Raw genomic sequence first — 14,939 nt, forward strand, 5'->3', positions numbered from 1 at the left:
AATATTTGATCAGAGATAACTTTACTGATTTGGAGAGAAAATGATAAAAACTTCAATTACATATTCTGTAATCATCTCAGTATGGAATATTCAGAAAATATTGTGGATGAATTTTCCAAGGTATCACTTGAGGCTAGGCCTGCAATGTTTAATTAACCAATTTATTTACTTATTTTAATCTCCTGAAAAAGATGTCTTCAGTTAACATAGTGGCAGGTCTTTTTTTTTTTAATGTTAATTATTAAAAGTGGTCACCGACTAAGTCATGCTTAGTAGCAGTACATGTACTGAAATCAAATAATTTATTTCAGTCATGATTCTCTTATGCCTATCAGTTTCAACAGGCTGATCCTGAGAATGGCTTGGGATGCAGTTGTAACCGCATCTGCTCAGAAGTAAATCCTATTTAATTCAATGAGGATCACTTTAATTCAATGAGCCTCAGTCAGCTATATTAATTATTTACGGTGGTAAATGCTTAAATACATGGGGGGCAGGTTTCTTCTTAAAAGAGGCATTCCATGTTCTCTCATGTATTGAGTGGAATACCTGCATCATCTATAATCAGTGGAAAATTAAACTGGCACAATGTGAAATAATTTTTAAAAGCAACGTTTTAAAAATTACTTTGATACATTATAGTTGGGAGTTCAGGTTAGCTGTGGTTTTCAGACTTACAAAAAGAAAGTGCATGGTTCCATTCCAGGGGCTTATTTAGAAAACAAAAGTATACTGAGTCTTTTAACAGGGATTTTGCTAAACATTAGAATACTCTACCTCTTCAGTGGGTTCTGTTTTTATTTTCATCTCTTTTTCTTGACTTGAAGTAGTTATGGCAGAACTACAGCACTGTCCCATCTTGCTGTCCAAATTTTCTATTTTAGGTTTAATGTCTTTCGAAAGAGGATCTTTTACATCATCCTTGTCAAGCAAGTATCTAAGGAGGGCATGGTTTTCCTTCTTTTTAGGACTCATTTGTTCTTGCTTGACTGTTCCTTCGCCACAGGAAACAGCACTACTGTCATGGTACGTTTCTTTACCAGTAGCTTCAGCTGTGATTTTTGCCACTTCTGCTGGAGAGTTACCATTCCGCAGCAATTTATGCAAAATCCTATGCTTCTCTTGCATGTTTGATGAAGAAGAGACCCCTCCAGATGTAGAAGATGAGACTCCGGATGAAGGGCTTGTGGCATTGGCAGTAGGTTCTTTGCAACTGGAGTCCAAAGGGGAGTTTGACAGTGTAGGGTGTCCCCTGTCCTCTGAGGAACAAGTTAGCAACTGGAGAAGTTTTTTATGCCCTTTGCTTTCAGGTAGTCCCCTCTGATCAGAGCCTTCAAGGCCCTCTTCTTTGATTTCTTTGTTACTAAGGGAGTCCCTGCTGTTTGACTGACACATGGAACTCTCCACTTGATTTTGCTCACAAAACAAGCCAGGAGGGCTCTTTGAATCCTGGTTACCCATTTTACTTTGCTGAGAAACATTCATATTTGGAGAATTGTCTAGTTTTGGACCTGGCGAAGAAAGAGTAGACAGAAGGGAAGTTCCAACTCCCTCACTAATCGCTTGAAGAGCACTAAGTGAGCTGCTTGAAAAATTGTTGTTGCTAGTGTTGCTGGCAGTTCCCATTGGAGAGTTCACACCTATGCAAAAAGAGGAGAAACACTAAGTGAGGTATTACATATTAACGAATCATTTAATTAAAAATACTTTGAAACATTACAGCAGAAAGTATATAAAGGGAAAGTTTTAAAGCTGCCTTCCATAATTTCTGCATAACAATATTTTTCATAGTACAGTATTCTATGAAAAATGGCACAGTAAGTCTGATTGTATTAGATTGTTTTTTATGTTTATGCTATAAGCCGCTCTGGGAATGAAAGCTGAAGAGTGGATTATAAACAATGATAATCATCACCATTTCTGGCCAGCTGAATAAATAGTATCTGATTTCAGAGGCTGAAACAAAAAAACAAAACAAAACACACTTTAAAAAGATACTAGAAATAATTACCTGCTACAGGAGAAAATTGATGTGAATTCACTTTTGGACTCCCACGATTCCTAGGGGATATCATTAAATTCTGTTGACTGGAAGTCATGCCTGGGCTCCCATGTGGTGGGCTGCTCATATTTAATCCATAGTTACTCTGATAAGGAGAAGACTGTATTCCTTGTCCAGAGTTCACCGGTCCCATGTTTCCAGGACCTCCATATCTAGCACCACTCATCTGCCCCATTAAGTTAGGATCTCCCATACCATAGTTCCTGTTCTGCAAAGGTATATTTTGCCCAGATGACATGTTCATGACACCACTGACTGAATTTGTACTTGCAGTTGTAGATGTTCTGATGTTCTGTCCCATTGCACTGGGATTTGGTCGATATCCATTTTGTTCTCTGAAACACACAGCATTGGCAATCAAGCTTGGCACAGTGGATTAGTAATGTCCATGTTTTAAAAGATCTTGTATGTTCTTCTAGGAATCAATGTACAATACTGGGTTGCAACAGCAGAACACAGGAGCACTGCCATATACACTGATCGAGCTCATAGAAATTTATGATGAAAATTAAAATTCTTCCTTAGCCCATTGTATTAATCTTTTTATCAACATCAACAAGGTATAGGAAGAGCACAAACTGTATTTCCAAGTTGTATATTCCACTAATTTTCTTGATAAGAATAGAAAATATTCCACCCTTAATGAGAACTTTATAGAAATTGTGATACAGTGGGTAGAAGTCAGTTGCTGTTACATAATGAGGCTTACTGTTTTATCTCAAAAAGACATAAAAATGAATAAGCTCAAAACCTCTTTTTCAAAGGTTCAACGTGCGAAAGCTGCCCAAAGTGGCTGGGGCAATTCAGTCACATGGGCAGGGTACAAAATTATTATATTATTAGTAGTAGGATTTATCCTAGCAATGTTTAAAATAATTATTGTGAGAGAAACCAGCTTCTTTGATCCTTCCCAACTTCTCAGTCAAGTAGGTAATATTGGATTTGGGGTCTAACTCAATAAAAGGTGTATTCATAAGTTTCAATATAAACACAATGTACCATGAGATGATGTGCCATCCTGTCCTTGTCCGAAGAGATAAAAAACGGTAGTGGGCATATGTATGAAATTTGTATAAACTGAAACTTAACATTCAGCAATTTTATCTTCCTGTTATATCTGACCAAATAAAATTTAACAGTGCTCATGGGTTAAAATTCTGCATCTATTGTCTCTTATACTGCCCTCTAAATGTTTTCATTATGTTGGTTCACATTAGACACATATGATTTTGGAGCTGCTAAAACAGATTATTGATTTCACCTTTGAAGAAAGTGAGTGGAGATAAACCCATGCCGGTCATTGGTAACAGGGTTCCGGAACAATTTACTTTTTGTTTGTGCTGTCACTATTGTTCCATCAGCTAAGGAGAACCGATAGAGTGGAGTTTCAGCAAGACCTTGCATATAAGCTGTTAGGAAGAGTAGAAACTATTAGTACTGAAGCAATCTGCTTACATTTCCCATTCTAGAAACAGAAATAAAACTCACACTACATCATTAACTACTTTAACAAAATGGTCACTTAAAAAATAAAAATACACTTTGGAAAACCCAAAGCTTCGTGAAATTCTATTATCAAATTTGTGTATGAGTAAAATTTATATTCACATGTGTCCTGTCTTAATATACCGTATTTTTTGCTCTATAAGACGCACCAGACCACAAGACGCATCTAGTTTTTGGAGGAGGAAAACAAGGAAAAAAAATATTCTGAATCTCAGAAGCCAGAACAGCAAGAGGGATCGCTGCGCAGTGAAAGCAGCAATCCCTCTTGCTGTTCTGGCTTCTGGGATAGCTCCGCAGCCTGCATTCGCTCCATAAGACGCACACACATTTCCCCTTACTTTTTAGGAGGGAAAAAGTGAGTCTTATAGAACAAAAAATACGGTAATATTTCCAGAGACTTTAGTAATTCAATAGTGTATGAGTTTTTAGATAATCACGTGTCTCAAAGCAATGAAAACATGTAATATTTTGGGCTGTTCAGATACATTCATCTATTTCTCTCTCACACTTTTCCTCACTTATCTTAGTAAAACAACAGCCCAAAATATGGCATGAAAATGGAATTCCCATACTCTTTAATAAAACCCTAGGCTGTGCAATACAAAACCTTCACCTACTTTTTCTCACTTGTTTTACTAAGATAAGTGTGAGAAAAATAGGTGAATGAATCTGCACAGCCCAAATTTAGTGTTTTACTAACACTAAGTAGTATAACAAATTAGTTATAATTATTAATGAGCCTAATATAACCAAATGGTGTATACAATTTAATTTTTTACTGTAAAGGCATTTCCTAAGAGGTATATTCATTGTGTTGATTTTAATTTGGTCCTAAATGAAACAACTTTGTACAAATTAAATAAATTAGCATTTAGAAATGTGTGGTGTTACCTTCATGATAGTGGCGTTTGTTTGACCAGGGCTGTCCTTCATTTTGACATAAAAATCTCTGAATACAACGACGAATTGTATCTTCAAAGCCAGGTCTCATGGACCTTAGAGAATTTGTATCTATGTTAACAAGTTTACCTGTCAATCAGAAAAATGCTTACTTGATATAAAATATGTAAAACATAAAAGCTAAAAACAATAAAATGAGCATAGCATGGTTAGCAATGTTCTTTGGCATTAATATGAAAGAAAGAATAAGAAAAAAGAAAGAAAGACTAGGCTGCAAACACAGTTCTTTCAGATATGCACACAAATCTATTCTTGGAATCCTAGTCATGATTCAACCTTTTTGCCTTGCATACAGACCCGAATATCTCAAGGTCTCAACTTGAAAGACCATGTACATGTGAGTGGTCAGTTCTTTACGCAAGGTAAGAAGGATGAACTATTTAAAGGAGCACCTAGAGACTCGAAAACAGTGTTCCCCAGATAATCTGGATCATCATTAACAGTCAACATAACTCCTTGAAATAAATACCAATGGGATATATCCAACCTGAGCCGCCCTGAGACCTCCAGGTATAGGGTTGTATATAAATTCAATGAATAAATAAATAAACCCAAAACTGTTCCTACAAACAACACATAGCTATTTTACTGGGTGAACATTTTATGTCTTTTGTACTTTTCATTGCTTTAGAGTTGTCTGGATTGACATTGTTTTACTTATTTTATTTGATCTTATTATGTTCCTTTGAGACTCTTTGTTTTGTATAAAGCAAATGAAAAATGCTGATAATGATAATCACCAACTAGTAAAAATCATAGCAGACTAAATTCAGCCAGAGTAGCTTTATGTTGCCAACTCAAGAACTTTTGCTGGTTAAGATGGAAAATTCAATTGGCAGTTTTAGCTCTATGCTCCAGATTTAGCCCAGTTCAGATTATTTTCTCCCTTACCTTCTTCCTAGGCTGGTGAGAATAAGATTGTTCATACCTACAATTACCACCAGGCACACTTTTCCTGTGAATACCCATGTGTGGGTGTTATATTTGAATTAGGTGTTACTGTGTAAAATTCCAAACCATGTGCTGAATCCCAACATTTGGGAGAAAAGGAATTGACAACAGGATTCAACTCTTTGCATATTGGATTTTACAACACAATCCTATTTATAACTTGGCTTTCAACTACATGTCTCTGTAATGTATTCAACTATTACATCCATCCATGGATATTCAGGGTGCACAACTCCACATGCCCAGCCTCACATGCCCCTGTCCTGGGAAGCTGCAATCTCCATCTACTTATGCATGAAGGGACAATCCAAACCAGGCCTTTATTTTGCAGAGAACAAGTGTAGCTAAAATAAACAAACTAGGTGCAGGAATGATTAAGAAAAATACAAGTAAAACCTACTGAAATATTAGCTGCCTTGGAGGCTCTAATTCTTAATATATATATATTTTAAAAAATCTCTAGGCAAGCAATTGTAAAATAACTGCACAAAACATGCTTGTGATCATTTACATTGATAATGGAGTTCATTAGTTATTTATATAGCTTACTTACCTGAAAGGTCATGTCTAGTAACAAAGCTCTCTGTATTTGGTGAAAATACCCTTTCTACTGCCGAGATACGGCGTGCCACACATATCATACAGGACTGCAAATCTGTAATTCAAAACATTTTATGTTACATTTATAGATAGCTTGAGATTTAAAGAAAACAAAAGCTTTCTGTTTTATTAAGAAATACAAATACTGACATCTATGTATTGCTAAGTTATTTTACAAAAGGCACTGACTGAACACAGCTCATCACATTATAAATAAAGTTGTACTTAAGAGATAAAAAAAATCAACAGCCACATCAGCTGCATGTCATTACCTTCACCTTCTTCCAGCATGGCTCTTGGTTGTGATAAAGCAAAACATTGCATGGTTTCAAATCTTTGATGTGTATCTTGGTTGTTCCCTACATCTTCCAGAAGATCATGTACAGTATTTACCATCATGCGACAATTAAATGTATGACTCTTCTGTCTAGGTGCTTCATTGGTCCAAGAAACTCCATTCACTAGTGTACACACAAATTTAAGAAATATATTATGTTTGAGCAGAATAAGACTTTACACAAGGTATTAGGTAAGACTGCATTCCTAAGCATGCTTGGAAGAAGTTTCACTAAAATCAGACATCTAACTCAATGGATGCCTCTCCTATGCCAGAAATGGTTTTTTTAAGTGCTACTGAAGAGGGGAAAGGAATGGACATTCTACTTTCTCACATATCAATAAAAAGAAGCAAACACTAGAAAGAAAGCAATGGTGCTAGCTATATAGCAGATACATTTAAGGTATGAGAATTTAATAGTAGATTTCTGTTAATTAAAACAGTAAATGGAATAGTAGCTTATATTAAATTAAACTGTTTTGAAAGGTATTTTTGTATGACTTTAAAGAAAATTGGCAGTTATATGTGAGAGGGCAAATGTAACAGTGAGACATAATGCTAGTATTTTCTTGAAAACTTAAAATAATTTGACAGAAAAGCAGCATATAAATGCAATAAATAAATTAAAACTAATTTTTTTTTAAACAGCGGAAACTAATTCAAATATAAAAAGGAATACTTTGCTTAATACGTAATCATCATCATCACTTTTAATTTGTATACCATCTTTCTAACTTACAACACCCAAGGCGGTTTACAAGCTGAAGAAACAAAGAATGTACACCTTATAACAATCTAATGCAATACAAAAATGTAATAATAAAACGTAACTTTAAAATAAGCAACCTACATCAAATAAAGTAACATTCAACAACCATTAGACTAGTATAGAATACTATTAAATATCAGCATATAAAAATTAAACAGAAATACACTCTTAACAATTACAATAAATAATTTCTAAACTACAATCAATAAAACAACAGCAAGCCACGGTGCATAAAACAATACAATACAAACTGAGAAGCAGAGACTGGAGGGTGGGACAAGGCAGGAGGAAGAAGGCCTTGCCTGATTAAGTCTCTCCCCTCACAGTTCTTCCTCCAGGCACGGCTTTCTTATAAGGACTCCCAGGGTTGGAGGGTGGGGCAAGGCAGGTGGAAGAAGGCCTTGCCTGATGAAGTCTCTCCCCTCACCACTTAAGGACTTAAAAGCTATCTTCCTGTTTAAAATGGATATCTACACAGTAACAAACCCAAGTATTAACAAGCTTATTACCTGTAGATTTTGGTAAATTTTTAAGAAAATCCTTCCGGTCCTCTTCATGCAAGATACTGTAAACACTTGTATTAACCAGGTCCTCTTGTTTATATTGCAAATACTGAGTGACATTTTCAGATACAAATACAATGTTCCCATCTCGATTCACTACGAATAAGAAGCCATCTAATGCCTAAAAACAAAATCATAGCAAATTATCCAAGTATACAGACTTTTATATATGTGAAAGATACAGAAAATAGAGGCACACCAATCTCAGACAGCAATCTTTTTTGGGGGGGTCCTACATGTCTTTTCAGAAATAAGTCATACTTAGTTCAATGGGGCATACTCCCAGGTATGTGTGTACAGTGTTGCAGCTGAAATGGGGAATAATGCAGATACATACAACAATGGACACACATACATGTCGTATGCATGCCTAAGTATAAACACATCTCTGCTGAGTAACCTGGAAGAAAACTCTTCTTCAGAAGAACATGAATGAAACATCAAAAAGTCTAAGAATTAGAACTCAAAATTTTGCCTGGAAACATACAGCAAACATAAATATTTAAAGATCAATCTTAGTTTCTGAACCGTCATCAGAGGCAATCCCATGCAGACAATATGACAGTAATCCAATCTGGAGATTACCCAATCTGTTAGACTGAGAATCCAGTTTTGGTTACAAGAAAGGAGATTCCAACTAAACATCAGGAAGAACTTTTGACAGTAAGAGCTGTTCAATGGACTCCTTCAGGAAGTTGTAGACTCTCCTTCATTGGAAGTTATTAAGCAAAGGTTGGATGGCCATCTGTCATGGATGCTTTAGTTGAGATTATTGCATTGCAGGGTGTTGGACTAGATGACTCTTGGGGTCCCTTCCAACTCTATGATTTTATGAACGTTGCTGTTTCAGTTGAAGACAGTGCATCACTTTCCGGGGGGGGGGGGGGGGGGAAGGATTCATTGCTTACTTATCTACCAATCCCTCTAAGCTTCAGCTCATGCAGCCAGCATACCAGGCCATTATAATAAAAAATAAATCCATGGCCTTTTAAACTGTGTGAAGGGTGAGGGGGTTATTGCTTTGTTTGTTATTGTGTTATTATATTGTAAGCCATTCTGTGATCTTCAGATGGAAGGCAGTATAGAAATTTAATAAATAAATTTAATAAATAATAAATGGGAAATGGGAAGCCTGTGTGTGCCTCCCATATTCCTGCTCTGTCCATGAACCCTATGCTCTGCCTTGACTGGACGGAATGCTGTAGCCAGAGGATGGGGAACCTGTGGTGTTGTTGGACTCTAACTCCCATTAGCCCCAGCCAAAATGACCAAAGATTATGTAAGTTGTAGCTCTGCAGCTTCTGGAGTACCACAGTTTCCTATCGCTGCGTTAATGTTTAAAGTTGTTTAAAACATGTGTATCAATTACCTTTGCAAGAAACTCTGAAGTATTTGATTGCAAAGGTTTGTTTTGTTTCCTCTGAAGCCTATGTAAGACTATTAGTATTTATCACGTGAGGGGGGAAATGTTGCTGTAATATATACTGTTCAGTACTAAAATGTAATAGCCTATAGACTTGCCTGTAACAAAAGAGGTCCCAATGAATCCTTATCAATAACCCCTTGACCTGTTGAAGATACATCAGCCTTCTGTACATCGTCATCAGTGGAAGCTGTTTTTCCTAAAAAAACATAGAGCAAATTTTGAAACCTGTACTGCATGTAAGTATTTTTGTAAGCATCTATCATATATATTAAGAATTCTTTAAGATGTGCAATGAAAATCTAATGCGATTGTAGAATTAATTGCTGTTATTTTCACAATATTTACATCTCAGAGTTTCAACTTGCTATGGGAAAAACACACCCAGTGCAACACTCAAATCCTTTTGTTGTTATTGGCATCTGTCTTGAGACAATGAAATGCGCGTCCAGGGGTGAAGTCAAATCACTGCGTTAGCAGCACTGAAGTGACCTCCCAGGGGCGCAAGCATGGACAGTGTGTATGGAGGTCCTGGGCTACCCAGATGAAACCCACCCCCCTGACTCCAAAGGAAAGCACCAGCTTGGCTGCAGGAGTTGCTGGAAGAAGGGGTATATGGAGCTATTAATCTAGCATCCAGGATTGTATCATGCCTTGGATTCACATGCTCCCTCCACTATACCTTCTGTATTCTTTACTTGCTCATCTAACAAATGCAATGTGACTGAGCAGGGGGTAGACATTTCTTTTAACATGGGAAGTGCCTAAGCTTGCAGGATAGAACTTTGGTTCCTGTGCTTTCTAACCAGTTCAATAATTGAAGAAAGGGATCTGTTAGCCTGAAACCTCCCTTCTGAATTCATCGTGAAGACACTTTTGGATCCTCAGTACCATTCTGACCTTTTATTCTACAGTGACTTGCCCAACACCATGAATGTAAAACTAGAATTCAGTTTAGGAAAATTTGTCAATCATTACTTCATTTCCCCCCATTATAGTTCAATAATATTCTATTTGCAGAAAACTTCGTTAAGGTAAACTCACAGTCAACATTCAAGCAGTTAATGCAGAAGAGAAATGTAACAAAATTTTAAAGGCTTATTTAAAAGCTAGATTTAAACATCCATATGTGATAACCTGAAAATAGAATATAATTTCTCCCTTGTAATATAAGAAGTCAGGACTTGCCTTGCTCCTTTATCTGCCGTATCTGTCTAACAGTTTCCTTTAAAATTGCACATTTATCTGGCTTGACATTGAAATTGTCAATGTCACTCAGATTAGCAGAAATCAGCTCAGCCAGTTCTTCAATATATTTACTTTCCTGTTCACGTCGACGTTTCTCTCCACTGCAGATCAGACTAGAAAAAAGAGACAACATTTTAAAGTTGTTAAGCCTAATTATTATAGGATCTTCTTTCAAATCATTTATTTATTCTCAAATTGCTAAATGTTCAGGTATGCACTTCTCATTCTAAGTTTAAATCACTCTGACTGTGACTTTTGTGTCACAGTAAGCCATATTTAATGGTTTGCCATCAATGTGCAAATTCGCTCCAGCTTCTCTCCACCCTGCTAGTGAGCAGGGACAACAAACTATGATGCACAATATGAAGCTAAGGTTTGTTCTTGGCTTCCTATTGTGGCTTGCTTGGAGCAAACATCCTGTTTGGATGTAATGGTAAGAAAAATATTGTGGGGTTGTTTTTTTTTGCTCTCGCTAGCTAGCTAGAAGTGAAGTGGGAGCACTCTTTGAATTCAATGTCAAACCATTAACCATGGCTTACCACAATGTGCAAATGCAGCCAACCTGTGTACCGAAAGGTGAGTTACAAATGTAATACATCATAGATAGCCAACATAGTGCCCTGCAGACTATGAGCATGGCTAATGATCAAGGATGATAGGAGATGCACTCTAACAACATATAGAGGGCACCATGTTGGCTATCCACTATACATACTTATATGGTCAGCAACTGGAGCTCACTAAGTAAAATCCACCAACCTTAGAAATGCCAACTTCCCTCCCTCTTTCCATTTGTCAATCTTGGGCAAGTATCTTCTAACAGCCACTATGTGTGTGAGGAGAGGCTGAGTTACTAGTCCATTACCCCTCACTCACTTTTCAAAGTAATCCACTAGGAAAATTAGTGGCTGAGTAGGGATATACACCAATGTTGTTGAAATTTCACATCAATAGGAAATCAATAGAAGAAGGGCAGTAAGATATAGTGGGGTAAATATATGCAATGAAATTTATGAGAAAAAACTTCTATCAGGAAGACATCAGAATAGGATAACTACTCAAAAACGCCCAGCATTGCAAGGGACATCTTGCATTTGGAAAATGTTGAGTGGTACAGGCACACAAGAACAGAAGGTGATTACTGAAGGGAGAAGAAAAACATGTTATTGTACCACTATTACTTTTTGATTTAAGCAATATACACCAAATTACACATTTATGCTTTTCTAGGGCCCTTTTTTAAAAAGTATGTATTCCCCTCCAAATTAAAAATTAATTAACAAATCCTGCCTCTAAAATTGTTTATACAACTAAGTTTTCCTGCAATAATATTATTTGACTGTTTCACATACACCAATATCAGAATGTTAGGCATGTCACCAACTACAATCTGGCACTAAATGCCAATACATCAGTTTTAAATACTGAAAAAACCCCATTCACTATTTGTAAACAACCCATAATAAAATAAAAAAATGAATACTCTCTACCCTGGTCCCGGGGTATCACAGGGCAATGGCTTGCGTTTTCTTGAATCACTGGTCATGCTGTCCAAGGAGTTCTCCCCTAATCCACTCATTCTGATCACACATCAGCAACTGAAACAGTCAAGGAGTAACCAAGTTGAAATTTTCTCATGAACTAAAAAACAAAGGTGTTCAAAAACAATAAAGTTAGGAACTTAAACTTCTGTAATGTTGGGGTTGCAAGTGACCCAAAGATCATCTAGTTCAATGGTTTTCAAACTTAATTCCAGGGCGTATGAGGCATCTTCAATGAAAACGGATTTCAAATATGTCCATCAGTGAACATGAACAGTATCCCTATAAAATAGCATAACCACCAACTTCCTATTATTTCTGTTTTAGATCTCATGTTCACAGAAAGATTGTGTCACATACCAACTGGTTGGCTGAACAGACTGTCCAAGAATAGCACTGCCATTTGCCCGGCAGGTGCTGCTTTTAGGATGCCCTCCCCACCACCTTGCCACTGAGTAATGAGAAGGTGCCTAAGAGCCACCAGAGATACCAGTGTCCTCCTGGATGTTCTGTCATTTTGGATGTAGTGCTTGGTAGGTTCAAAGAAGCTAGCTATATTCAAAGACCATGGTAGTGCCTCCGTCAAATTACAGGGGTTGTGGGGCATCAGCAAGTTGGGAAGGAAGCTCCAAAATTAGTTGCCAAAGGCAGGGTCACTTGCAGGCTTTCCTCCAAGCTTAAGGGCAGGGGGAGGGGGCAGGGGGAGTTGGTAGAAATACACAGGGAAGAGCTGGGACGTTCCATTTGGCCACTGCTGTTATACTGTCTACTCTTAGATCATGATAGGCAACAGTGAGCCCAAACAGACCAGGCCTTTGTGAACTGTGCACACACCCCAAATCCTCAGCAACATACAGGGCTCTGTGTTAAGATACTTGGCATTGCAGACATGTTTATACCAAATATGTTCCCTGAAGGGAAAAAAAGTTTGAAAATCACTTGTACAATTCAATTTTAAAGCAGGCTGCCAACTATTTTTTAAAAGCTGATGAAATTCTGTAATATTACTAGATATTTGTGTGCTTGCTTTTTTACGTAAAAACTACATTTCTAACCTTTAAGGCAAAAATTGCATAGCAACTGCAGCAGTGTAATGACCACTACAGTCTACAACATTAAATACGTTTTTCACTCCCATTTGTTTTAACCTCCTCCAAATCCGCAACAGGCATGGCCTCCTTCCCATATTAAACCATATCATCCAGATGTTGTAACATCCAAATTAAGGAAGATACACCATGTAGAAAGCATGCACAGACTTAGTATACTTAAAATATTAAAGATGTATAAATTAATTCAAATGGCTCAAGAGAATAGAGTATATGAGTTTGAAGTGGGGGCACTTCATCATAGTTCCGCTATGAATTCTGTTGTGTCTGTATTCAACCTGATGCCTCAGAGATTATTATGGTTTAAGACACAGGTTGATTTAAATATTTAAAAGGAGTCCTTTCTAATAAAACATTATTAATTGGGAGTGGAATATTAAAGTGACAGATCATGAGACAGATCAGATAGCATTGTGCTGAAATTTTAGCATATTGGCCACAGGAGAACTTTATCCATGAAAGTTTAGCTACATTCATTTCTAATACTCTTTTTCCTGAAACAATAATTTTGGCAGACCTTAGTTTTTCCAAAGAAAAGGGGTCATCTTGCCACTTATGGGGGCCCAATATTTCCAAAAATTATCAGGGGTGCCAGTCAAAACATTGTTGTAAAGCCTGTATTAATTATTTGTAGGGTTATTTTTTTCTAGATACATGGCAGAACTTAAATATCTTGCTTTACAGAGGCATAGTGTCCCAGTCAAGGGAAGTAACAGAACTGCTCTATTCTGTCTTGGTCAGAACACACCTGTAGTATTATGTCTAGTTCTGGGTGCCACAATTTTAAAATGATATTCACATGCTGGAACGTGTGCAGACGAGGGCAACCAAGATGATCAAGAGTCTGCCAAACAAGGCTTGTGAGGAACTCTTGAGAGAGATGGGTATGTTTAGCCAGGAAAAGAGGAGACTGAAAGGAGACAACAGCCATCTTCAAATATTGAAAAGGCTGTCAGATGGAAGATGGCTTGTTTTCTCCTGCTCCAGAGGGCAGGACCTGAACCAATGGCTTCAAGTTTCAAGAAAAGAGATTCTGACTAAACACCAGGAAAAACTTTGTGGCAGTAGGAGCTGTTTGACAGTGGAACCAACTCCCTTGGAATGTGGTGGACTCTCCTTCCGTGGGGGTTTTAAAGCAGAGATTGCATTATCACCTGTCATGGATGCTTTGGTTGCAATTCCTGCATTGCAGGAAGTTGGACTAGATGATCCTCAGGCCACCTTCCAACTCTACAGTTCTATGATTTTATGGAAGCAGTTGCACATCACAAACTACAAGAACAACTATTTCATCAACTTCTTTTTTTAAATTTCAAAATTGCAGACACCCATGTCATTGTGGAAGACAGTTTCCACCTATTGTACTGGGAGAGTCATCATTTTTCGTGTACAATGAATGCCCCAAGAAAAATAAAGTTTTTTAAAAGAATAAATTTGCATGACAATAGGAAAACCCAGAGAAAAACAAATTGCGAGTTGCATGCTTGCCACAAGATGGCAGGGTAGTATCAAACACTTGGACCTGGCATTTAAAGGACAACAAAATCGCACACACAAAAAAGGGAAGCTTTTTAACAGAGAAAGCAAGACCAAGCTCTGCTCTGTCATGCAAAAGGCACAGTGCAGACTCATTCAGACAGCTGCTTTCAACAGTTATGTGGTTTGTATGATTGGGGGGGAGGGGGAGTTCCAAACCCCGAAGTAGTATTGTGTAGATACTGCATGCAGATTACAGTATTTGGTTGCCTCTGCTCTCATAGCAACTGCATTCCTAAACAGACACACAGTTTTGTGGGGCTAGAAGCTGCCACAGAAAGAAACAGGAAGTAAATAAAACAAGATAAAGAGTTGGAGAGAAGCTCAGGAAGGG

The 14,939-nt window shown here is 37.3% G+C and overlaps 1 protein-coding gene across 37 annotated transcripts in view; it reads right to left on the minus strand.

The window, feature by feature from the left end:
* NCOA3 (nuclear receptor coactivator 3) overlaps window positions 1-14,939 on the minus strand; it is a 103,893-nt gene that overhangs the window by 14,796 nt on the left and 74,158 nt on the right. For 21 of the 37 annotated variants that reach the window (XM_083446716.1, XM_083446736.1, XM_083446710.1 and 18 more), the window contains 10 exons: window positions 11,910-12,017; window positions 10,360-10,532; window positions 9,270-9,370; window positions 7,695-7,869; window positions 6,352-6,540; window positions 6,033-6,134; window positions 4,460-4,597; window positions 3,324-3,471; window positions 2,012-2,397; window positions 778-1,640 (listed from right to left, as the gene is read on the minus strand). In XM_083446716.1, coding sequence (XP_083302842.1) covers window positions 778-1,640; window positions 2,012-2,397; window positions 3,324-3,471; window positions 4,460-4,597; window positions 6,033-6,134; window positions 6,352-6,540; window positions 7,695-7,869; window positions 9,270-9,370; window positions 10,360-10,532; window positions 11,910-11,998 — 2,364 coding nt within the window. In that variant the 5' untranslated portion in view covers window positions 11,999-12,017. Of the gene's footprint in view, window positions 1-777; window positions 1,641-2,011; window positions 2,398-3,323; window positions 3,472-4,459; window positions 4,598-6,032; window positions 6,135-6,351; window positions 6,541-7,694; window positions 7,870-9,269; window positions 9,371-10,359; window positions 10,533-11,178; window positions 12,061-14,939 lie in introns of all 37 variants that reach the window. The other 16 variants (XM_083446731.1, XM_083446726.1, XM_083446729.1 and 13 more) reach the window with 5 other exon arrangements.

This window comes from Podarcis tiliguerta (genome assembly GCF_965153285.1).
Source record: "Podarcis tiliguerta genome assembly, chromosome: 6".
Lineage (NCBI taxonomy): Eukaryota > Metazoa > Chordata > Lepidosauria > Squamata > Lacertidae > Podarcis > Podarcis tiliguerta.